Below are 26,941 nucleotides of genomic sequence, written 5' to 3'. Positions count from 1 at the left end.
GATTTTGTTTAACTGGCCCCAGTTGCTAAAAACTTGATTTTGAGTTTTTTTTTTTTTTTTTTTTGCGACATGTAAGTCATTGTATTTTCTTTTGCTTCTAACAACACCAATAATCTGTTCACATTTTGAAGTAAACATGTATATAAATGTTCAGTTAATAAAAACTACCCAACTCATCTCATTGAAAACAAACACAAATAGATTTTATGATCATCAACTACAGATGAAGAAGCCCCAATAAAATATATATTAATTTTCTTTGCAAAATCATCCCATAAAAACAGTGTCTCCATTGGCGTTATACAGGAAGGATATCAATCATTCTTAATATGTATGAACAGTGTACAGTTATAATGACGTGTTTATTGGGTGACTCCTGACAATGCTTGAAACGGGATATGTCATGAAGAACAGTCAAATTGCTAATACTGGCAAAATGCCGCACAACGAAATTGACATTCATGATTGACGTACTATAGGCACTAACGTGGTGTGAAAGGTATTCTGAGGAAAATCATTACTTTCGGCAAAATATGAGTGATGTGGCTGCTGTAATTAGCAGGATACAGACGATATGTGGTCAATATTAATGATCAAGTCCGCACTACGAGAACGCCAGCAGAATTGGTTATTAAAGAAGTCTAGTACAATATTTGTTTATGGGTTATAACGCGCACAAGAGGTCTTTCTATTCATTTCATTGATCTACACAAAAATTCTCTTTCTACTAAGTACTTTCCCAAAGACATTTTAAAGCAATTTGCCCGAATGATATTCTTTATTAATGAAAAAGTATTTCTTTTTCTATTTCTATAACTGTTAGTGAATTAGTTTCCGCGTGCGCTCTTCATTGATGCCAGTTTTCTTTAGATTAAAAGGTAGTTTAAATGACATTTCAATTTCGAATGCGAAAATGTTATTATAGAAGATATTGCCACAAACTGAATCGTTTGAGGCGTATTTTAAGATAGGATGCCAGCTTACCTTGTTACTTGTTATTTAATGACGTGAATATCACAGGTCTGTGTTAGCGTTAGCAGGAAAATAATTAAGAGATGTCGTAAATTTATCAATTTTCTATGTGTAGTTTTAAGGCAGAAAGTTTCAAAAATAAATAAATAGGTTAATCAATTTTACTCTCATGGTTTCGTGTCATTATTTCAGTTAATATCTGTTTTTTTTTTCAGATAAATGAACTGGTGTCATTTATAAGGCGATATATACAAAACTGGTGACCTTGAATTGCATTTTCGTAAATTTATGATAAGTTAGCACCTATAGAGAGCGAAACATTGAACTTCAAAGAAGATTTCCCATCGGGCCAAAGAGTTACAGCTCAGCGTTAAATAAGAAATACTTACCGCTGCCATGAGACCAGTGGGACCATTGTAGTTATCAACCCAACCCTAAAACAGAACAAAACAAGGATAAGTCTGCTGGAATATTCATTAATAAAGCCGACGTAAAGCCACTCATACAAACATTTTCATTGAAGACGCACTGAAGTTTGAGTTAGAAACGTTTCATGAATTTCAGGTTACGTATGAACACCTGTATTTGGAAGACGGAGCCAAACGACATAATGATCGTTCTGTCGACTTTTTCATATGATCACTCAAAAACTAGCTGAATATGATAATTTTGAAATCACTTCAAAATATAACATATTTAGACACATTGGTCACACATAATACACTTCAAAAGCAATACCAACAAAGAATTATCAAAGAAATAGAGACGAAACAAATGGAGACTCCATGTAATTCTGCTTACCGCAATAGGGTCACTCCATGTTGCGCAGACGATGGACGGACGCAATATAGCGGTAGGGATGTCTGCACATTCCTCTTTGACCAAGTATTCGGCTATAGACTTGGTGTAGGTGTAAGTGTTAGGCCGGTCACCGATCATTTTAGGGGTCAGAATTTGCAACACATCACTCTCCATCCATCTGTATGTATCAGTTCATATTCATATTGATTGAAAACAAAACAAAACAATACAGGCCCAAACTTTAGTGGTAAAAAAACCCTTGAAGTGAAAAGGATGTAACATGGTTCAGTAGTTCGTGGTTAAAAAGAGAAACAAAAAGGATAAACTAGGGTTCAACCTATCGTTGTTAAAGATATTGAAGCATAGAGGACGTACAAGTGGGTTTTTTTTCAGAAAAGTAATTTTTAAAAATAATTTTTTTCATTTCATTTTCAGAGGTCTCAATGCTTCTCGATTTCATTCTATCCTCGAAAGTAGCGAAAAACAGAACTTTACGAAAGTAACAAAATGGTACCGTTAATTCTATTAATCTTAAGACAGTAACAACATCAGTAAGATATATTATACAGCGAGGGCCTATCCCAAAGTTTATGCAAGTCTGTTCACCTTTGTGTCTTTTGTACAATCATCATAGGTTTACCTTTCAAGATGTATCTGTTTTGAATTTATACTTGTAAGCCCATAAATAGAGTAATGATTTATAAAACTTCCTTGAAAGTTTAAGTAATTCATTCATGAAATAGTTAAGCTAATCGCTTGGGAAGACTCTTTACTTGCCGAGCCCCTCCAAGGCACAATCCGCTAAAAAACTTCTGCGCCCATGACTTGGGTCTTGATTTGATTCTCGAAAGATTTATTTTGAATTATGATTTTGCAGTGAGAAAGGTTGAGTGCTTTGTATCCGTATGAAATGAAAGAAAATATGCGTTTTTGGGATATCGCCAATATGAAAATAAACCTGACTTCACATACCTCCTCGTCCACCATTTCAACGGATAACATTGTTTGATATAATGAGTTGGAATTCGAACGCATTTCCCTACTTTATACACTCTCAGAAAGTTACGCAAGAGTTCTTAGTTTTTCCCAAAACGTTTAAAGCTTGAATGAATTGCATACCTACCCCACGGCGTCAAGAAGTTTGTGTGGATGTAAGGGCGGGTCGTATATGCGTTCCTCAACAGTGCGTCTGTGACAGTTCGCGTATGCAGTGGACACGTGCAGGAAGGCCTATGTAAAATCATTAAAAAGTAAAGAGATAAATCTTCACGGTTTCTTCTACATGAAAATATGCTCCTAGTTCATAGTTCAGCCATAAAAAAACTACGCTGTATCAAGACACGAAACACTGCTGGCGGCGTTAGTAATCTACATTGGTTTGTTATGTAATTCATTCAACAGGATACAACCTCAACTTATTAAGGTAAGAAGAAAGTGTACCTTGAAGAGTTAAACGGATGACTTTAAAGTTACTCAAAGTTGATCAAGTTGATCAAACGGGAAAATCTTAAGATTTTTATACATATTAAAGTTAACTTTATTTTCTGCATTCAAAATATGTCGATCCAGTATATACATATATATTCATGGAAGGAAAGCTTGTACTAATTTCTTTATGTGTTACTATAATGTCGATATCGGTTACCGTGCACCATTTACCACAAACTTTTCATCCATTGTTTGGTTCGCAATCGTCATTCAAATCGTAGATATATCTTCAACAAACATTACACATTAATATAAGCGTATATAGCTCAATCTAAAGAAAACACTTGTGTTTAGACATATTACCTCAAGGTGTTCAAACTTCTTCAAGAGTTGCGTAACCCTGTAAACTCCCAACACATTCATTTCAACGGACAATCTGTGAGTAAAACAAACACAAAAGATATCAAATACACATACTGCAATAGTGCAAAGAAAGTATAAAAAATCACGATCATTAAACAATTCCAACAAAGAAAACATTCAAAACTTGTCTCATCATCGATTTTTGTTTAGTCAAACGATAAGTCATGATTCTGCGACACATTATTAGTTCTGTGATAAGACCGTTTTAAAGTCATTCAATATCTGAACGAAGTTAACATGAAATGGTTTTGTGAAGAAAGATCGAGTCTAAATAGTTTTGGACGATCTCCGTGCAAGATGTCAATTATGGGAAAATTTTATGGTCGATAAAATGACCTCATTGGAGATTTTCTATTTCCCTTCGCGATAAGAGATTGGACCGATTCAATACTACTTAGTATGCTTGGTGGTACCATTTTTGTTAACCTAGACCTCACTTGAGAACTTGACATCATTTAGAATAACCTAGACGTGCAAGGGGGTGTCATCGATGCTGAGTCTCTTTTTGTTTTTAAGGGTATCTATCAATTGTTGCTTTCGTCATATTTTGCCATTATTGATTCATCGAATTAACGACTGAATTAAGTTTCTTTTGAACTGTCACTATTTACAGTATGGTAGACATAGGAATAATCAGATCATCATGTTTTATACCCACATTTCAAATGTACAATGGTGTTATATTTACAGGAAACAGCCCCCATAGGTTCTGGTGTCGGAAAATCGTTTAAGTCTGTGCAAGATGAATAATTCAAACACAATTTTAACAAATAGTCTATATCGCTTCGTCGATGCTATCTCTGCGTTCGGTTTGAATATGCAAGTAGGCGCATAGAAAAGACATGATATGACTGACAACTAAGTGGTATCAACGCAGAACTATTGAAGAAAAGCTCCCAAACATTACATTGATTTAGGACTTACATTGATCAAAAGATCTCCGTTCTTTCTAGCATATCTAGCGAACATCAAAACTATACATTGAAGATAAGAAATATATACACAAAAATTAATTTGTAGCCCAACAGTGGTTTGTACTGGTTAACAAATAATTCCTTCCAAGACTGAGAACTTACTCCCAGAACCATCAATCAAGTATATTTGGAGAAGATTGATGTCCACGGAATATGGAAGAAGATGTGTATCCTGCCATACCAAAGATATTAGGATATTGTATATTGGATGATATATTCCTGGTGTCGTAGGTAGAGTGGTGTATCAAATATGCTATATACGGAGGGCAATTTAGCCAAATTGATGTAACTCGTTAGTGGATGTTGGTACCGGGTAGGTTAATAATTAAACAGGTGCTTAGCATCACTGACGAATCCTAGAAGCACGGAGCAGCTGACGATGCCGCTTACTTAATGGTTTGGCTTTACCGTATCTAACTGTGTGTCTTTTGTTCAGTGATAGAAATCTTGCGTGGCTGTTAAAAATCGGTTCTTTAAAAGTTAACGATTCTCTTTCCAGAAAATCCGTGATTCATCATATTATTTCTGGTTGGTGTGTCCATATTGTGATTAATCTTTAAGTACATGTAATTAAAACTAACACTGAAACTAATTACTCTAAAACCTCGAAAATGGGGCGCGCTTATTTTCCTCCATTGTAAGCAAATGCAGGTTTATTTAATGTTTTCAATGTGTCTGAAGATTCCAACATATTTTCTTTGACTACATGTATGCTATATTTCTATCTAGATACTGCTGAATAAGTTCTTAAATATATGTCCATTAAACATGGTTATGTAATGGAGCAAAGAAATTGCTTTCGTAGCTATGTTTGCAAAACTGAAACGATTATCTGACGACTTTCAGAACAAAATACATACTTCAGCTCCTCGTCGAATCGAACTGTAGCTGCTGAATGGAAAACGACAGAAACCTCGTCAATTAGCTTCTTCTCGTCAGCTTCGCTAATTCCCAGATTATCGTGGACAATGTCTCCAGGTATAGGTGCTATTTTAGACCGGAAATCATAGTTTTCTTTGTTTAATGTTTCAAATATCTGAAAGCAAATGTGTCGCCTAATCAAATGATACATAGCATCACTGATGAGTCCATAAAGACGAAACAGCTGCAGTTGATCTCGTAAAATTACTGGTATCACCTCGACCACGCATTCATATGCATGTATCAAAAATACTTAGATTAGAATTGGCAGTGTTTTACAAAATTTAAAACAACGGTTAATAGATAATTTCATAACTTTTATGGATATGCCCAGACCAAAGAAACTTACAGCAGACGAAAACGTGGACGATCGAATTTCTGGTTGACAATGTCTGAACCGAGTTTGTTGGTCAGATAGTCCAAAAGAATATGGATATACCCTTGCGTGGCATGACTTTGGCTTCCATACAAGGTTGAATTTATCAAAGACCGAGCAAAGATCTTCATTTTCACTTTTAGATAACATTAATGGGATATTCCATATATATACAAAACATAATTGGAAACTCGGGAAACGACATACTCTTCTACATCAGCAGCTTACCTCGAAGTTTGTTTTTCTACAAGGAGCAACAGGGACATCTTTTCACCAAGCTGTATGATACTTTCAATTTCTGAATAGTAACTCTCCCGCTTTCCCAACGCGTTGCATTTGTTTCAATATTTAAGGACTTGTTCCCAATATTACGATTTTCGTGAAAGATGACTACAGCTAACATGTAATGCAGGCTGATGAAGCATTATCACCCTCGTAATTATCTCATGAAGAAGTAGTCTATTTCCTAGCGCGTTATGAAGTTGGTTGTGATTGATGTCCCGTTACCAAGAGTTACATGCAGGATGTTGTTATTCAAGGGAAATATTAGTTCTCTTGGCCCTCATATAATTTCACGTTTATACTTTTGATGTACTTATCTTGAAAACTTGAGCAGCTCCAAAATCTCCTTAAATCTTCTCACTTTTCTGTTGAGTACCTCTTCTTTCACCATTATCTTAATCATTTTTAGCTTTGAGTACTCATCTGTCTTCCTTACTGTACTCGTCTAGCTCATATATCTCCTTTATTAAACTCACTATTGATTTGAGAAGCTCCTTTTTCCCCTTTTATATACAATTCTGATTTTCAGTGGCTACTCTGTCTTCCTTACTTAACTCACTTTAAGTTTGATTACCTCTTTTAGATCCCTCAACGTACTCATTTAAAAAAAAGTTTGGTATTAGTAAGTAGCTCGGCTTTCTCGATTACTGTACTCACATTTCAGTTGAATAATTCCTTTTTTTCCAATTTCATACTCACTTTCGAGTTGAGAAGTTCTTCTAGTCTCTGACTGACTTCCTTGCCTTTTTTAGGTCGGATGAGGATGTAGACCCGACGGATGCCTGGACATGATCTAAGTAGTTTCTCCAGTAATGTCTTTCCCATGAAACCTGTTGCCCCAGTAATGAAGACACACTTGCCCTGGTAAAACTCTGGGATCGAGGTGAAAGACGCCATGTTACTTCTGAAAGAATGAGCCAATTCCTTGAATTAAAACTCATAAAATGTGTCTATCATGTATACATAACTCAGATGGATGCAAAGTTGCCAGATCATTTAAGCTGAGAAGGTGACATCGTATACCGGAGATAGTGATAGGAAAAGTCTCGGACTATAATTTCACTTCCGGGTCGTTGTTCACAAATGTAGTGCACAAGGAAATTACAGATCAGCAACTGTTTTTAATACATAATTATGGAAGCTATGAACTTAATTTCGTAACAGAAATGATATACTAAGCTTGTTCTCGTGGTAAAATGTTCGGCATAGTTTTACTGTTTATGTTTATGGAAGGACACACTGCAAAATGAAGGTTATTTCTTGCGTTCAAGGAATTTTCCACACATTCTTATAGATTAGTGAAGTATTGATATTGAAATAAAATATCTTTCTAAAATGTCGTTCATGAGACACCTGCCAGCTTACTGTAGGTTCAGATTGATAAGATCTACAAGATGGTATAACAATCAGATCCATTACAAAATTTCATATTTTGATTTTCGATTCCCTTTGGTAGCAAATACACGGAAATTAATCATGGTCCCAGGCCGGAAATCGCGTGCATGGTCAACAATTACAAACAATCCCGTGACCCGCGTGCAGGGGCAGTCATTACAAACAATCCCTTGACCCGTGTGCAAGGTCAACAATTACAAACAATATCGGGACCCTGAGAACCCGCAGTTCTATTGGTATAATGATAATGATGTGCCAAGGACACGTTTATACAAACTAGTCATTTCTGATTTATTTAAATATGCTGTGCATACAATATCAGAATGTGTTGTCGGGTATTAAGATTAAAGAATTTATCACAATTTGAAGTTAAATGTTTGAAATTTATAATAAATGCAATTGTGTACAATAATTACATTATCAGTTATGATTAAAAAAAATATTATCACATTTATAAAATAACTACAATTTATTTGGTTTATCGCAGGCTAGCAATATGGAAGTTTAACAAATGAATTGTCAAAATCGTTCTATTTTGTGCTGATTGGACCAAACAAATACTTCTTTTATCGGATACCCATTCGCCTCATCACAAGTTGAAAATTCAAACCGTTATGATTTCGTAGGCAAAGTCAACACATTTTCAAGACACAACACACTAAAAAATATCGTTCTACCTAAAACATGATATGTATAAATTGCACTTGGCAAAATGAATAATACATGACAAAGCAAAATAGCGCCAAAATCTGTCCATATAATGGATTTTGAACTACTGATTTACGAGAGAGAAGCCCAGTCGACTTTAATACTTAAGATGTCGTGTTCTGCTACACGGCTCGACCGAGGTTCCTTGTAGTCTCAATAAAAAGAACCTTTCGCGAGAAAAAAATGACTGCTGAGAGTGCTATATCTTTAAAAACTGTGCCAGGAATGTCGAAACGTATCTGAAGTGTCAGAAAAATACCATTACATGCACAAGATAGTGGAATATATTGAACCGTTGCGATAACATGTATCTGTTGGTGCTTTAAATATGTTAGTATTTATTCTACCATGTTAGCTTCCTCAAGTTTAATCACTGTTGGCATATGTGAAAGGAGATAATCACTTTATGTAGTTTGAAAGCCAAATTGATGTTTTTAACACCAATTACCGTTATCAAACATTAAAATTCATTTATATCAATACAGACGTTTGTGTCGTCTATAAATTGTCGTATGTTGTACTACCAGCAAAACTTCTACGAAAACTTAAACATGTTTGCTGCTTTTTCTGTTTTTAAAACCCTTTTATACGCGTTATTTTCAATCGATATAACCTTTTTACTGTGTGTTCGTTTTATCTGAATACAAAATTCTATAGCAGGAATTTCCGAATGTCTACTTGAGGCTAAATATTCTCGACATGTACTCATGTCAGTTGGATATACGTCATATTAAGTCTCTCAAATACCACGTTTGGTTTTCTTTCAGGGAAAGTCAATAATTTGTTTTCAAACAACGGGAACGTCTGTCTACGTTTTAAGAATGTTTGGCGGCCTAAGGCATTTAAGTGTAGCTGGAATTCAAAAATCGTTTCCGTTATAAAAGATCTAAGACAGGCATCGATATAATCAGTAGGAAATGAAACAAGGATAAAACTTTGTGGGCAGTTAAACAACGGACATGAAAAAAATATGAGGCAAACATCCGATACTTTGTCATTTAGGTATGTACTGCAATCGATGTGCACAAGTGTTGAGAGGAAGTTATTTACAGGGTTGTATAAAGTTTTGCAAGTAGCATAGATATGTATTCGCTATAGTTGAAGTAGCTGCCTTGTACTATAGATTGATAAAATCAACCTTGCTTGTCGTTATCCTTTTAGACGTGGAATACACTGTTTTTCTAAGGGCGAAACACTGGTCTCTCTCGGCGACTTATGGGATTACGAAAAACTTGACATTGGTATTACTGACTTCCATGTAGAAATCGTTGGAGAAAAATGATAAGGTTTCACCTTAAAGGCATAGCTCTAAGCACTTCAAATAACCAAAATAAATCATTCGTTGGAACTGACCACGGTACTGAAATATCCATACAACAAAACCTTGATTGAAACAATCGTAAGCAAGATACACAATAGCACGATACTACTAGGAACAATAGGTACAAAACAAAAGGTCCAAGAGGCCTGCATCACTCACCTGTTCATCAAATACTCAATGTACATCGCACATAGATTAACACGTGCGCCACTTGCATTCAAAGTGAGCACATCCAATCAATTTGACCAATTTAGCTTTCAACACTAGCTGCAGCTATGATCTGGATTAGAAGTTATAAGCCACTGTCATTTTTTACTATTGCAAAATTTGTAGGGCCTTTGACCTAGAAACACCTGTCCGTCATATATTCTGTTCCTCAAACTTTGGTTTACCAGAAGAAGTCTTTGACCACTGTGACCTTGAATATGGTTCAAGATCATCTCATTTCTATTTGTGGGGCTTCATCCCAGAGACCTACCTATTCTTCAGAACAGTTTGGTCAATTAGAAGTGGTCGTTTTTAGGTTTTAACGAATTTAACTCCTTTGACCTTGAATACGGGTCGAGGTAATTACTTTTTCAAACTTCGTTTCGCTTATCCAAGGAATCTGTCAGTCAAGCACCATTACTTTTGGACTCCTTTTTGAGACAGGGCGGATAAGATATTACGACAGAAATGAGTAAATTTGAATAGCGACCAGAAAACAAAAAGAAGTAGACTGATGCCGAACAAATGTAATTGCTGCATCAGACATGTCTTGGAATAATCTATATCGACAAAGAAGAGAAAAAATCTATTCGCAGAGTTCTGAAAGAAATAATATACTTTTCACTAACCTATGTCTAACTGATATGTTATAGTAGATGAAAATGGTCATTCACGTTATGCATTTGAGATCATGTCACTGTTTTGTATGTCCTTGGGTGAGATGTTCAAAAACCTTCAACGGACAATCATTTTAAGTAGAGGTTAAAAAACAACTGCTTGTGGTATATTGTAATTAAGTTTGGAAAATAATTACCGCGAGTGAAAGAAATACCATATATCAGATTGTGTGACCTGTTTCTACCACATTAAGAACCTTTTATGAAGTTTACTTTAATTGACCTGTTATGTAGCCATTTGTTTTTACGTCATCAGTTGAGGTGTCATATGACCTTTAGTGTAATGCCGCTAATTGATATGGAAAACTGACAATTTCACAAATGTTCGTCCTTTCAGTCAAGGTTCATTCTGTCAGCCAATCAAAACACGCTAAAGTACTACACCACAGGTGGTAAAACACAGAGTTTAATATAGTATCTAATGGTTTGGCATTTAATGTTGGTTTTATCAGTTATCAAAATTGTAACACGTGATTATAAGTTATGTTGATAGACCATTCTTTCATATAGAACCAATAAATCCTTTGAAGACTCTTCGATGGAAACTAGCACAGGGCTCATCCTTTCTATTATGAAGCAATCAGACAACAGCTAGCATACTGATGTATAATGATGGACCTTGAGTGTAACAGTGAGACCATAATACTTGAACTATGAACCGTTTATAAATGTCTCTAATCTAACTTGACGTAACCGACAATCAGACAATGGTATTGTTCATTCACATACGGTCACATCACACAGCCTGAAACTCTATTTGAACCCTATTGAGATATTGTCAATTTTCTGCTGAAATAAGGGATATATCGAACAACGTGAATTTAAAACGATTGGAAGATTCTGTCAGTTTTCTACTGATACTAATAAGTAGATGTTTACTACCAAGGTAACAGATAAACATATTAAAAAATAAATTTCATGGTCCAGAAATAGCGAATTATTTCTACCGCCGTTCCTATAACATGTACGGTATGTCAGCTTCTGTCAACAAATTTTTCCCAAACATGCTTGTTCACATAACCAATGCTTGTTCAAATAATTTAATACATTTGACCCGTTTAGCCTTGACATTGTACCAATGCTTTTCGTTTTAACAAAATTGGCAGCCCTTCATCAAAGTCACTGGTTCAATATGAGAACATTGCGACTCATGGTTATTGAGAACGAGTCGTTGAAAGCTGACGAAGGTCATAGTGCCACGGTATCAAGTTATCAAATCGCATCATCCCGGTATGTTCATAATTCATCCTCGGTACTAAAATTATTGTATAGACTGTGGTATTATACAATATTTGTTGAAATAGCCAACTTAACGATCGACAACATCCTATGTGGTGAATGACTAACATTTACCTGTCGATAAAAAGTGTTTAGTGTTTAGTGTTACTTTAAAGCATATTATTTTTAAGCAATCAGTTTGACTTATAGATATTCTTACTGTCACTTGATATGTCGTTATCTCCAATATCGTTTCTGAAACGTCTGAAGTAGCATTGTCGATAATACCCATGACAAAATTTCATGTAAATTCTGCATTCACGACACAGTTGGCTATCAATATCACACTCCCCCCTCCCCTTCCCCGCCCCCTCACACACCATTTGGTTTTACAGCTCTCAACTGAACGATTACTATTAGGCAACAGATGTGCCTAATTACGGGATAACTGAATAATCTAAATTGAACAGACATTTCTTAGTAAATGATAGCAATATTTGTAACTTATATGGTGAAAATTATCAAAAATACGTGACAATGAATCATTACAATGCGTAATAAGTATTGCAACAAACATTAAATAAATCCAACAGACACTGAGTACAAAACTCTTAGACTTTCATACTGATACACGGCATGACATTACACATCCGGAATAGTAAACTTTCATACTAATACACGACAATACACATCCGGGATTGTAAACAAGATGGATAGGACGGCAACATTAAGAGGATTTGAGACACGTGCGATATCAATGTTTATCATCAATCAACATTTTAAAAAATCATATCGTCCGTAAACGAGAACCAGGTGTACTAAACATGCGATGTAGATACAAGTTCACAGTATCTAGTGCATTAAGTACTTTGACAAGTGTTCGGGCACAAGGCCAAAGAGTTAACCTGTTAAAAGTACGTACATGTGTATAACGAAGTATAGCAATCACAAGCACTATTTGTATGTAACACCAAGCGAAAATAATGATAAGTCTTCAGCATCTAGAGCATCCTCATGTGCATGATGAATTCAACATACTTCAGACGGTATCATAATATACATTTTAATATGACTTCTGATTAATTTTTCGTGCTCATAAATGCTAATGCCAAACGATGACAACGCACGATAAATGGGACAACTTGTACAGGCTATTTTATAAAGTTAAATTAATTCTTGATGGGATGTAGTATCACCGAGTTATCTTACAATTTAAATACATCTTGTTTTCCACTTTGTGTTACAGACGGCAGATATTTTTCTCGTAATGATTGACATGATCATAGTTTACACTTTGCGAAGAGAGAATCACATAAGTCACTTAACAGTTGATACACTATATCAAAACAATGAATTAAGTGGATAGGCTGTCACAATACACGTTTAGTGATACAGTACTGGTTGTTAAGAAAGAGACATTTGAAACGTAGAAGAAAACTGTTTAATTCGCTAGAAAAAAAATAACAATAACTGTTGATATCACGGAAGAACGCCATGGAAACGAATCCAGTGTCTCTGTATTCTAAACATTCAAACGACAGTCTCCGCTACTGCCACAGAAAACACAGAAGGTTCCTCATTGCGTCTTTAGGTCAAACATTACTTTTCAACTGCTTTAGACCCATTACAAAACGCCCGAACAAAATCCTTCGTACGAAGTATTCTGGTATTTACAGATATATTACTTCAACGTGAAGCAACAGCGACTTCTGACCTCTATGTGGTATTCGTGCGTGATCAGAAAATATAGTTCGTGATAACAACATGTATGACATCAATTTGTTCACGGGCCTTGATGATTTTCTAAAGATTGTTTAAGTTCTAGTTGACCACGAAATTATGAGCCGACAAAAGTTGGTTCTTTTTTTTTCAAATCAACACTAAATTTGAGCCCCGCGATATTCTATGTTTCGCAGTTTATGTTATTGATACAAATACCGTTCTCGATGCAAACGATGGCGTGTCTATGTGCCACAAAGCATTGCACTTGTAAGAGGTATGTAATAAAAAATACACAGTTGATATAGATATCTCAACCACTCAGAAATATAGTCGCGGTACAAAACGGACTCGCAAAGGAAAATGTATACAACATCTATCGCAGGAGACACATATCGTATATCTTATGTGTTTTAAAATTCAAATTGAAAACCATGGGACAGCTGTAAACTCAGAATGAATATCTTCATATCTACTACACATCGTTTCACATAAATGAGATATGGAATAGGGAGTGACAAATAATTTGACCTCAAATGAATCAATTGAGAAAAATTTGTTGACAAGTATGTAATCACTGATGAAATGTGAACTATATAGAGAGGATATGAATGGTAAAACAGTATACCATAGTATCAACACAAAACAACTACAGGGGCCAAAGCAAATCCGTCGTCGATGAATTTCATATAGACTAGAATCCTCACCGTGTGCCTACATCATACAGCCTTTGATATCACTAATGCCTACTGTGAACTTTTCTGAAGAGATTTTGTGGACTACCCACTAGATGTACTAGTTTCTGTTTTCAGTTGAAATAGGGTTTAGCACATTGTTAGAAATGTCAAGCAAACATGCAGTATTCAACAATTCAGATTTCAGATTTCAAAAGAAATTTTACACATACATACCTTCACAGAGAGAGGGGGGGAGGAGAGGGAGAGAGAGCGAGACAGAGAGAGAGAGAGAGAGAGAGAGAGAGAGAGAGAGAGAGAGAGAGAGAGAGAGAGAGAGAGAGAGAGAGAGAGAGAGAGAGAGAGGAGAGAAAGAGAGAGAGAGAGACAGATGGAGGAGGGGGCATGGTGATACTGGTAACAGGGCCTTGGCAATACTCCTATATGATATGGATTTTTTGAAAGCGTGACAGTGATGAAAAAAGTAAAGACAATAGATAAGCTAGCATGCAGCAAGCACGGAGCAAAATAACACTTACAAAAAGACTGATGCCAAAATCCTAGTCTGTAGTAGGAAAATACACCATTGATCCGCTCGGTATGACACCGGTGTGCCAATCTCCTGCGCGTGGTCTTAAAGTCAAGTCATCTATAACTTAACGCGCAGTCACAACAGTCGGAACACGCTACCGAAATCGGCTCCCAATTTCTCCTGAAGGCGGATAAGCGGGAACGTAACTTAGCGGTTTAATTATGTTGCTAAGTCACCCGATAGAAAATATTGCAAGGCAGCGTTGTTCGTTGTCCAATGCCTGTGTGATTCGATCCGACTACACGTGTGTCCGAGGGGGTAGTTATTTCCCTCATCTAATCATGGGGAAGGCTACTTTGGGTAAATTGATTAGGAGTCAATACTCTTGCTGATACTTTATATGTATGGGTTAGATTCTAACTCAAACAAGGCTGTTCTGATCGTCTGACCAGAGATCATGGCCGCTAGTGGACACCATCATTTCAGAAGGCTACTCGTGTTATACACGTGATTGTCCGATATTTTGGCAAGATTGGTAGACAAGAGGGTGCCAAGTTACATTGCACGAGAGCAAATTAACAGTATAGCTATCTAACATCTTGTGATAATATAGTTTTATCAGGCCTGCTTGGTTGTTAAATATAGAATTTGATAGTTGATAATGAATATGTATCACGTGATATCATATATACGGATGCATATTAGGGTAGCATATTTATCAGGGGCACCGGTTCAATATCTGGAGGTCGCCACATAATTAACACACTAGATAAATCTCAATATTCAACCTAAGTACGTGCTTAGCCGAGATTATTTTATACTATTTCTTTTTTAAATATAAAGTAAGAATACAATATTCAATCTCGCTGATTACCTCCGAAACCAATTAATCGCAAACCAATCTCACTATCTACAATCCACAATGAATTTCAATTTAAAAGAAAACTTGATTGTTTATCACAACATTGAACTTTGTTTTTAGATTACAAAATCATCATTTTATGTGAGTATTGAGGAAGTATCAGAAGTTATTTAACAAGTGAGGTACTTAAAAACTTAAGATCTTAAAAACGGAAGTAAATATAGCATAAGCTGATGAGAGGTACTTGGACACAATTATTACAATGCGACTTCTAGTAAACACCACGAATCCTTAGTATAAATATGTGCCGTCCCCACATAATTAAGTGACGGCCACTAGATATAATGTTTAAGAATCAGAAAAAAAATCGGATGTTGTCTTTATACGCTTCCGTACACGGACATGTTGTACATCAGAAACAAACACGTGTGATAAATGTGATTAGTGCATGTTATGAGTCTCTAGCATTAGTGTTGTCTTTTGTTTAACTGTCAGTTTTAAGCAGCCAGTTTATGTGACGGTCTCGGGGGACAAGTCACCTATCATCGTGCTAAAATCCGCAAAGTTCCATGGGTTACAAAAAGTGATCGTAACCCATGGAATTTTTGGGAATGACCGAGTTATGTTGTAAAGGTTATGTTATTTCTGTATGTAAACTGTCGTGATATTTTGTATTACACACATACTACAATGACATCCACACAGATGTACTATTTATCAGTAGACGACGTTAGGTTCACATACTGGCCAGAACATGTGGGATTTCTACACCTTGTTGGGGACAGAGATAAAAGATTTACATGCACCTCAGACTCCGATGTATTGTGTCTAAATCCTCGCATGTGAATCTGCAGGGATGTTACATGTCAGTGCATGTGAATATACAAACATGCAGCATATGCGTTTTATGTACAAATATTTATGTAAGTTTGCAATGAATTCAATAACAATCCAGCTGACTCCATCAGCTGTACCTAACTGATTGCGAAATTTGAATCGAATGGTTCAAGAGATCACGATTTTTTCTAGTTTACTACCACAGTAACATTTCATCTGTTCTAATTATTGACGAGTTTCTTGTGTAGCATTTTGCTGTCACGATATCGATGATAAATCTAAAATGTGAACAAAATGCATATGCATGTAAGTAAGATATCTACAAAGCGACCAGCAGCTGCTGTATTGCTGCTTCATGGCTAGTTTACGAGGATTCAATTTAGTCCATGCCTATAAATTGGTATACATGCATATGATATAAATTTCTTTTATATTTTGGTTCATCTTAAATGTTTGCTGGGTATCATATTGGAAACATAAGAAGCATCACAATATCAATTATGATAGTAATTTGGAAAGATATTGGGTAGTCGGGTGGTGCAGTTGTAACGCACTCGCTGTTCGCTGAAGCGATCAAAGTTTGATTCCCTGAACGAACTGCCCGATAAGTCTTCCTCAGGCACTCCGGTCACTTGCTGCAATAAAACCCTTCGCGCACTTCCATCCGGGCTATTAAGAGTGATAAATTCCTGTTTTGCAATTGTTGTACAATAAAAAAAGTTTGTAATTTATAATTTGGAATTGATCCTTGCTTGGGGCAGTAACCAGACGTTGATAGTGTGCCCGTGTGCATGTAAATGATAAATATTCTAATAATATGACAAAACAAAATCTAAATCAATCTAAAAATGGATAAAACGAGAGCAAATATGTATAAAAGAAAGATTTACTCGCAGATCTCGTGTAAACGTACATGAGAATAAGACCACGCGTTCTGGGAGGTCAAGCGTCTTTTATCCTAGCTAAACCTAGGTAATGTCATGTTCTTAAATGAGGACCGTGTTCATACACTGTAAATATAACAAAGCTACCAGACATACTATATTATAACGCATCGTACATGGTAACTGAACTTTGCATAGTCTCCATCAACCTGCATCTCTCTATCTATCGCGTGTGCTGTAATTTTATCCATCAACATATCGCGGAAATTATTATACAGATAACAAGCTTAAAACGCCAACACACAAAACGCAATCTTTGGTTTACCGTAATTACAATATGTATGTCATGAAATACAACATGCCATGGACTAGCATCACAACTTAAAATGACCCATTCGTTCTTCCATTCATAATTTTATCTGATTTTGTAAGGTTTGTAGTTGCTCAGAGCACTCAGGATTTCGCATGCAACATGCTGAATCCGCTTTGTATATTGCTGAGCTGTGCAACATCTGTTCACTGAAGCACGTGTAGTATCTAGCTAGGATCTCCTATATAACCTACATATGACCACCTGCAACAGAGGTATTTTTTCTAATTGGTCGGTTGGTTGACAGGTTTTCTGTCTCCGCGACTACTCATTTACCAGGCATCGTCTCACCGACGAACGTCAGTGTTCGAAATTTTCCTAGCTAGGTTTTTCATATCGTAACTCTGATACTGGGGAATATGTCATTTAGAATAAAAAAAACACTTAAACTCACAAGTGATATTTCAAGTTTATATCATTTCGACATAAAAAAGGGCCGCGAAATCATCAGACTTTGTAACTTCAGAGAGGGAGATCCGAGGTGTGATTCCAAACCAGTTCTGTTTTTTAAAGGAAGACACTTCACTGTTCAGAACCGCACGCATGGTGTTCATTGATGTAACCAATAGCAGTGTTGGGGCGATAGACACACCGAAACCATGAACAAATTGATTAGAAAAATAGGGTCTTGATTAGAAATCTGATTGGCTTTGAAGTGACAGACGCCGTGTACTTGTAAATAGAAACCATCTTCGCTATGATATTCTTTTTGAGGTTATACTTAATTATATCGGCTAGATATTCGCACGATGATTCAAGTCTTACGATAGAGTGTCTCAACCTGATCACGGTGTCAGAACGGCTGTATCCCCGAACGCATACATTTTAAAAACATGTCTTGGGTGATATGTTTACACAGTGATTATAGTCTGTTTCCTTGTGTAGGTAGTTATATTTACCTGTACAAGTTACCTGTATTTACCTGTGAGTGTACAGGCATCCTGATTTTAGGGTGGGAAATTACAGATGAGGACATATAGTGTATAATAGACTTATTTAAAGTAAAAAAAAAAAAGAAGAAATTACAATTGTATGGATTATATATATAAACTTTAAACAAATTATTTAAGAAATGTTCAATTTACAAGATGAAGGATATAAATTGTGTACAATTTTGTTTTAATATTTTTTAATTTATGCACAATTATGCATGCATTCAATTTCATTTATTCAAATCACAATAACTGCTTGATATGATTATTTTGATTATTTTCTTTAAAAAGTGTTTGTATAGTAAATTTTATATTCAAATGATGTTTGCTAAATAAATTAATTGATCTAAAACTGTTCACCTCTCAAAGATCAATTAAAAAACTGATGAACTCAGTTAATAGGACCAAAGCTACAGATGACATGACACTTTGAGGTGAGTATCCAAGCTATTCATGCAGTTTATCTATATAAGCTAACACATTTTTCACATTGGTATAATTTACTTTGCTATCATTCAACAAATCTTCTAGTGTTTCAATTCCCAATCATGGCTAACGCTCAGTTAAATTTTAAGTTCATTAGAAATAGACTTGGGGGTAACAACTTATCATATAATGGTTACTTGTACAGAATTAGATCGTCTCGAGGAGAAAGGTAAATACTGATGTAAAAGTTGTTTTGTAAAAAGAAATATTTTGTTAATTCTATCCTTGAAACAAAAACTCATAAATTGTATCAATGGACTTTTTTGCTCTTATGTATGCAATAAGGAAGAAATGATTAGAGATAAAAAGTAAATTGATGAATAAATAAATAAATGAAAATGATCATGAACTGCATCACTGACCGCTGCCAGAAAGAAATCAGACCAATCCCTACCATCTACAGTGAGGAACTCTGCAAACTGCGTGACAACGAATGGGATGAAGAGACAAGAACCGTTGTAGAGAAGATACCCACCTTTAACTCCAAGAAGTCACAGCTGTACAGAGCCAGACGCAAGCTTACACCAAAGCTACCAACCACTACCCAGGACATTGATCTCGAGGGAAGATGGACGGAAACCAACACTGGAGAGCGCTTCCTACACATTGACGATGGTGACCAGAACAGAATCCTTGTCTTCGCCACATCATAGGACTTGGCTGAGCTCGCCACCGCCGACCGCATCTACTGTGATGGTACTTTCTATACGTGTCCCAACATCTTTCATCAGATCTACACGATACACATTGAGATAGATGGATCCATGTACCCAGTTGTCTACTCTCTTCTACCCGGGAAAAGTCAGCACATCTACACAAGATTCTTCACACTACTCAAGACATTCATGGCAGACAACCACCTACCCATGTCGCCCGACACAGTATTCGTTGACTTTGAGACAGCTGTCCACAACGCAATCCGCACCGTCTTCCCAGGGACCGATATCAAGGGCTGCTTCTTCCACTACACCCAATGCGTCTGGAGAAAGGCACTGATGACTGACTACAGCTTCCATACCGGGACAACGAAGACATCAGGAGACTGGTTCGCCGTGCAGCAGTCCTACCTCTGGTACCTGAGCAGCAAGTTGAGGATGTTTGGTTTCACGCACTACAGGACATTGAGTACGCCGACCTACCAGCTAACGTGACACCATTCACGGACTATGTTGTTGACCAATGGGTGGATGGAGACCGACCAGTTTGGAACCACTACGACAACGATGGACCACGTACCACCAACCACCTAGAAGCCTGGCACGGGAAGCTGAAGAAGATTTTGCAACACGCCCATCCAAACATCTTCGAGATCATCCAGACATTCAAAGACATTCAGGCTACCAACGAAATTGCAAGACTCCAACGACGCGCCGGTGGAACCAGACGACCCCGACCCAAGAGGTACAGAAACATTGACACCCGCCTTGCCCTGCTGAAACAGAGACTGGAGAGCAACACCATAGACATCATTGCGTACGCTGATGCAGCATCTGAGCTTCTTCACTTGGGTTGAAATGTCTTGCCTAGACTTGCTCTGAGCAAAACGAATGACTTTGTACGTTGTGTCATTGTTGCAGATATTTATGTCAGTGCTATATATTCATCATTGAATTAGTGTTATCACTTATCAGTCTTTAGTGTCTCGTATATGCCGTTAGTGCTGTAACATCAATCAGTTTCTAATAGTGTGACATATAAGTGCAGTGTATTTATTAGTATTCATAGTCATGTTGCATATATTTGTCATTTCCTGGTGCTGTATATTTATAAGTTTTAGTAGTAGTGCTGCATATATTTATCATTTCCTAGTGCTGTATATATGTCTTTAGTTATGTACTGATATGTTGTACATTGATCTTTCTTTAGATCAAAATATTGTACCTTATAGATTTGATTTGAATTTAAAGTTAATTGTAATATTATGATAGAATATATTCATACATGTTGAACTTGATATTTTAGTTGAAGTTACATGTTATTTAAAGGTAATTGTGCTATTATGATAGAATATATTCATAAATATTGGCATCTTTGTGTTCTTTCTTTATATTAAATGTATTTTAAATTTAATCAATTGTAATATTATCATAAGAAAAGTTAATAAATATTGAACTTCATATTGATATCTTAGTTTTCTTTCTGCAAGTTATCACAGGTTAATACAGGTAACACAGGTAGATCCACAGGTAAAATATCTCAGGTAAATATAATACATGTATGATATAGACTATAATTACCCTCCCTTTGATGTTTCTACCTATTGTTCTAGACATGTATGCGTTCAGGGAACACACCAATATAATACATGTATGATATAGACTATAATTACCCTCCCTTTGATGTTTCTACCTATTGTTCTAGACATGTATGCGTTCAGGGAACACACCGTCAGAACATTCCACCCGTCCATGTTGTGCCCCAGGATATATAAATTAATCGTCGAGAAGGAAGAGGAAGTAAGAACGAAACACACTTTCCACAAATTTTGTGTGCTGTCTTTTTGTAATGAAAAAAATATAGTCGCATTAAAAGTTATTGAACGTACATCATCGACAGAAGAATTTAACTGCTGGAAAACCCTGGAGATAATATTGTAAAATAATCCCCTCTTCAGAACTCTCCGAACGTTTAAGTTAAATTGTTGGCCATAATGTTGTCTTGTTCTACTTAGACACTAGACTGTAGGTAAGATTATATCGCAGTCATGTAGATAAGGTTGACTAATTTCAATTTCGTTTTAATTTTAAGTACATCACGAGTGCATTTCACGCATAACTTATCAACATGATTCATCTACATAAAATTCAATCCATATACCCATAATATAAAGACTAAAATCGTGACAAATCGTATCACATGTACTGCTTGTTAGTTATGGGAAAGTAACACCGACGAATTCGTGAAGTGATTATTCGATACTCGTCTTCACTAACATGGACGTACACGACATTAAGTTTCTCATTAATGTTAATTCGCTATAATATGCATGTATATTAACAATTATAAAGAGCATTGCCATGTTTTACTTGTCCAAAATTTGGGCACGCGTTTTTGATATATGAGTTGATTTTTGCTGATAAACTCGACAACCACGGAATAATATCGCATTTTTAAAAACTTTGCTATGGTTACAATTGAAAAGACAGAGAGAATAACAAGTGAAATACATGAATAAGCAAGAGATTTAGTGGAAGTCAAAATCAACACTGTCATATATACATTTTTTTTTCATCTGAACTCGTCATTTGAATGAAGCATAGCTCTTCGGTACATCATATAATTCGCAGATTAAATTGAAATCATGTTAGATCGTTGCCCTGATGCTGACCTGTGGTCAGTGGTGTCTTATACTACACCCATGGCCTCAAAGAGATTTATCCGAGAATCAGACTTTACAAAATATATATATGTGTGCGTGTGAGGGTGTGTGTGTGTGTGTGTGTGTGTGTGTGTGTGTGTGTGCGTGTGTGTAGCCAGAGTTTTCATATTCAATTACAAAATGGACAACTTGTCCGGATAGAAATAACGAAATAAAAACGTCTCAAGCATTACACTTACCCAGGGTCTTGTCCACGTGTACGTCTTCCAACTGCATTCACATGTCACTGATCTATAATGCTATTAGCCCGTATAAATATCACACGCGTAAAACGCCTGAAACGTTATTACAATGAAGCGGTCGACTTCCTGAGTTATTGATGTGACATCAATATGGTTGAGGGCCTCTAAAATGTGTCCTTTATAGACAGGTTTTAATGTAGGAAGGTATTTCGTAAATATGCCTCTGTTCGTACCTGGCAATGTTTTGTACTATTTGACGTGTTTCTCTTCCCAAATCAATAAACTAGGATAAAACTCACAAGATGCAGTGTAGCTAGATGCCACATCGTGTATTTATGGATATGTATACACATCAACAAGCTCGATGCATTGTATATAAACATTATAACAAAAGTAAACAGATGTTCATGTCACAGAGGTGTCAGTTATTAATAAAGACTTTTCCCATCGTCTGTCCTATATACAACACTATACAATGTCTGTCCTATATACAACAGTATACAATGTCTGTCCTATACACAACAGTATACAATACTATAATACACAATGTCTGTCCTATATACATCACTATACAACGTTTGTCCTATATACAACACTATACAATGTCTGTCATATATACTATAGTATACAACAGTATACAATGGTTGTCCTATATACTATAGTATATAATGTCTGTCCTATACACTAAAGTATACAATGTCTGTCCTATATACAACAGTATACAATGTCGGTCCTATACACTATAGTATACTATGTCTGTCCTATATACTATATTATACAATGTCGGTCCTATACACTATAGTACACAACGTCTGTCCTATATACAACAGTATACAATGTCTGTCCTATACACTATAGTATACTATGTCTGTCCTATATACTATATTATACAATGTCGGTCCTATACACTATAGTACACAATGTCTGTCCTATACACTATAGTACACAATGTCTGTCCTATACACTATAGTATACTATGTCTGTCCTATATACTATAGTATACAATGTCTGTCCTATATACAACAGTATACAATGTCTGTCAAATACACAACAGTATACAATGTCTGTCCTTTACACTATATTACACAATGTCTGTCCTTTATACTATTGTATACAATGCCTGTCCTTTATACTATAGCATACATTGTCTGTCCTTTTTACAACAGTATAGAATGTCTGTCCTTTACACTATAGTATACCATGTCTGTCCTATATACTACAGTACACAATGTCTGTCCTATACACAACAGTATACAATGTCTTTCCTATATAGTACAGCTTATAATGTCTGTCCTATATACTATAGTAAACAATGACTGTCCTATACACAACAGTATACAATGTCTGTCCTATATACTAAAGTATACAATGTCTGTCCTATACACGTTAGAATACAACGTTTGTCCTATACATTATAGTATACAATGTCTGTCCTATATAGTATAGTTTACAATGTCTGTTCTATACACTTTAGTATACAATGACTGTCCTATACACTTTAGTATACAATGTCTGTCCTATACACGATGGTATACAATGTCTGTCCTATACACTATAGTATACAATGTCTGTCCTACAATGTCTGTCCTATATACAACAGTATACAATGTCTGTCCTATATACAACAGTATACAATGTCTGTCCTATATACTATAGTATACAATGTCTGTCCTATACACGATAGTATACAATGTCTGTCCTATACACTATAGTATACAATGTCTGTCCTATATACTATAGTATACAATGTCTGTCCTTTATACTATAGTACACAATGTCTGTCCTATACACAACAGCATACAATGTCTGTCCTATATACTATAGTATACAATGTCTGTCCTATATATTATAGTATACAATGTCTGTCCTTTATACTATAGTATACAATGTCTGTCCTTTATACTATAATATACAATGTCTGTCCTATACACAACAGTATACAATGTCTGTCCTATATACTATAGTATACAATGTCTGTCCTATACACGATAGTAGACAATGTCTATCCTATACACTATAGTATACAATGTCTGTCCTATATACTATAGTATACAATGTCTGTCCTATATACTATAGTATACAATGTCTGTCCTATACACAACAGTATACAATGTCTGTCCTATATACTACAGTATACAATGTCTGTCCTATACACAACAGTATACAATGTCTGTCCTATATACTATAGTATACAATGTCTGTCCTATACACAACAGTATACAATGTCTGTCCTATATACTATAGTATACAATGTCTGTCCTTTATACTATAATATACAATGTCTGTCCTATACACAACAGTATACAATATATGCTCTATATACAACAATATCTGTCACATACACAACAGTATACAATGTCTGTCCTATATACAACAGTATACAATGTCTGTCCTATATACAACAGTATACAATGTCTGTCCTACACACAACAGTATACAATGTCTGTCCTATACACTATAGTATACAATGTCTGTCCTATACACTATAGTATACAATGTCTGTCCTATACACAACAGTATACAATGTCTGTCCTATATACTATAGTATACAATGTATGTCCTATACACAACAGTATACAATGTCTGTCCTATATACTATAGTATACAATTTGTGTCCTATACACTATAGTATACAATGTCTGTCCTATACACTATAGTATACAATGTCTGTCCTATACACTATAGTATACAATGTCTGTCCTATACACTATAGTATACAATGTCTGTCCTATACACTATAGTATACAATGTCTGTCCTATACACTATAGTATACAATGTCTGTCCTATATATTATAGTATACTATGTCTGTCCTTTATACTATAGTATACAATGTCTGTCCTATACACAACATTATACAATGTCTGTCCTATACACAACAGTATACAATGTCTGTCCTATACACTATAGTATACAATGTCTGTCCTATACACTATAGTATACAATGTCTGTCCTATACACTATAGTATACAATGTCTGTCCTATACACTATAATATACAATGTCTGTCCTATACACAACATTATACAACGTCTGTCCTATACACTATAGTATACAATGTCTGTCCTATAAAATATAGTATACAATTTCTTTCCTATACACTTTAGAATACAACGTTTGCCTACACACTATAGTATACAATATCTGTCTTATACACAACAGTATACAATATCTGCCCTATATACAACAGTATACAATATCTGTCCCGTATACTATAGTTTATAATGTCTGTCCTATATACTATAGTATACATTGTCTGCCCTATATATGATATTACACTATGTCTGTCGTATACACGATAGTTTACCATGTCTGTCCTATATACGGTACTAGCAAATGCCTGTCCTATGCATGATTGTTTACAATGTCTGTCTAATGTATAGCAGTACGCAATGTCTGTCCAAAATACGATAGTACAAAACGTCTGTCCTATGAAGGATAGTTGTCCTATGTGTGATTATATGAGAATACACAAAAATCTCAGCCTATTTTAATGATTTAGGAAAATCATTATTTACATTTCGATCATCGAAGCCAAACCGACATGGAAAAAAATTAAAAGACAGAATAATTCAAAATAATCTAGATCGTAGTTTGGCTATTCGATAAAAATAGAAGAGGTGTACATTATTTCAGCTCTTCACTACGTGGTTTCGACATTTCACTTCATGGTTTCGACATTCCGGTGTTCGTTATTGTATGAAACGCGTTAAGGAAGACGAGCTTTTCCAAGTTCAATGAAAATATATTGACCAGGAATTTAGTATTAATTATAAAACAGATATACCACAACATAATCAAAAGACACACTTCCCTATTGCAGTATGAACCCGTTTGACCAGGAAATCCATTATAACTGGGTATGTGTGGATGGTTCGGATATTTAGTCTTTTTTTACATAAAAAAAATTGTTAAACGTGGTCTTCTGACAAGAATTGATAAGCCTAAACTAAATGTCAAAGGAAACATTCAATTCAATACCTGACGTTTTCCTTACATTTCTGTTAGTCGCAGAGTTTCTTCTTTTAAATTTCAAACCATTCCACAACTTTCTGGCTGTGCCTTCCTTTGTATTTGAAACGTCTGCGCGAATGCATTACAGGTACGCATGCGCCAAAGAAATGCAATCAGATTCAAGGTTATCGATCACGCCACTGAAATGATTGACATATCAGATGAATTTCGGGGCATGGTTTGTTAGTGTACAAATCAGATTTCTTAAACCGTGTAATATGAATTTAACTGTCATTCTCGATCACAGTATTTAAAAAAAATGATCCTTTGATACCAGTAACAATTGCACCAGTACAAAATGTACAAAACTTATATAAAATACATGAAAACTTTTTCGACGAATTTGGGTTTTCATTGGCAAGTTTTCAA

General features: G+C 35.6%; 1 protein-coding gene across 1 annotated transcript in view; it reads right to left on the bottom strand.

Annotated features, from left to right (window-relative positions):
- Nucleotides 1-22,585, bottom strand: part of LOC132554205 (fatty acyl-CoA reductase 1-like) — a 29,363-nt gene extending 6,778 nt beyond the window's left edge. The window contains exons 1-7 of the mRNA XM_060218512.1: nt 22,558-22,585; nt 6,877-7,081; nt 5,459-5,634; nt 3,565-3,637; nt 2,897-3,003; nt 1,774-1,951; nt 1,362-1,406 (exon numbers count right to left, since the gene is read on the bottom strand). Coding sequence (XP_060074495.1) covers nt 1,362-1,406; nt 1,774-1,951; nt 2,897-3,003; nt 3,565-3,637; nt 5,459-5,634; nt 6,877-7,074 — 777 coding nt within the window. The 5' untranslated portion in view covers nt 7,075-7,081; nt 22,558-22,585. The remainder of the gene's footprint in view (nt 1-1,361; nt 1,407-1,773; nt 1,952-2,896; nt 3,004-3,564; nt 3,638-5,458; nt 5,635-6,876; nt 7,082-22,557) is intronic.
- Nucleotides 22,586-26,941: the final 4,356 nt, after the last annotated feature.

This window comes from Ylistrum balloti, unplaced genomic scaffold (assembly GCF_031769215.1).
Source record: "Ylistrum balloti isolate Yb309-2 unplaced genomic scaffold, AGI_CSIRO_Ybal_v1 Utg370386, whole genome shotgun sequence".
NCBI lineage: Eukaryota > Metazoa > Mollusca > Bivalvia > Pectinida > Pectinidae > Ylistrum > Ylistrum balloti.
Note: the sequence above shows the minus strand (reverse complement) of the source record. Positions and strands in the feature narration are given on the sequence as shown.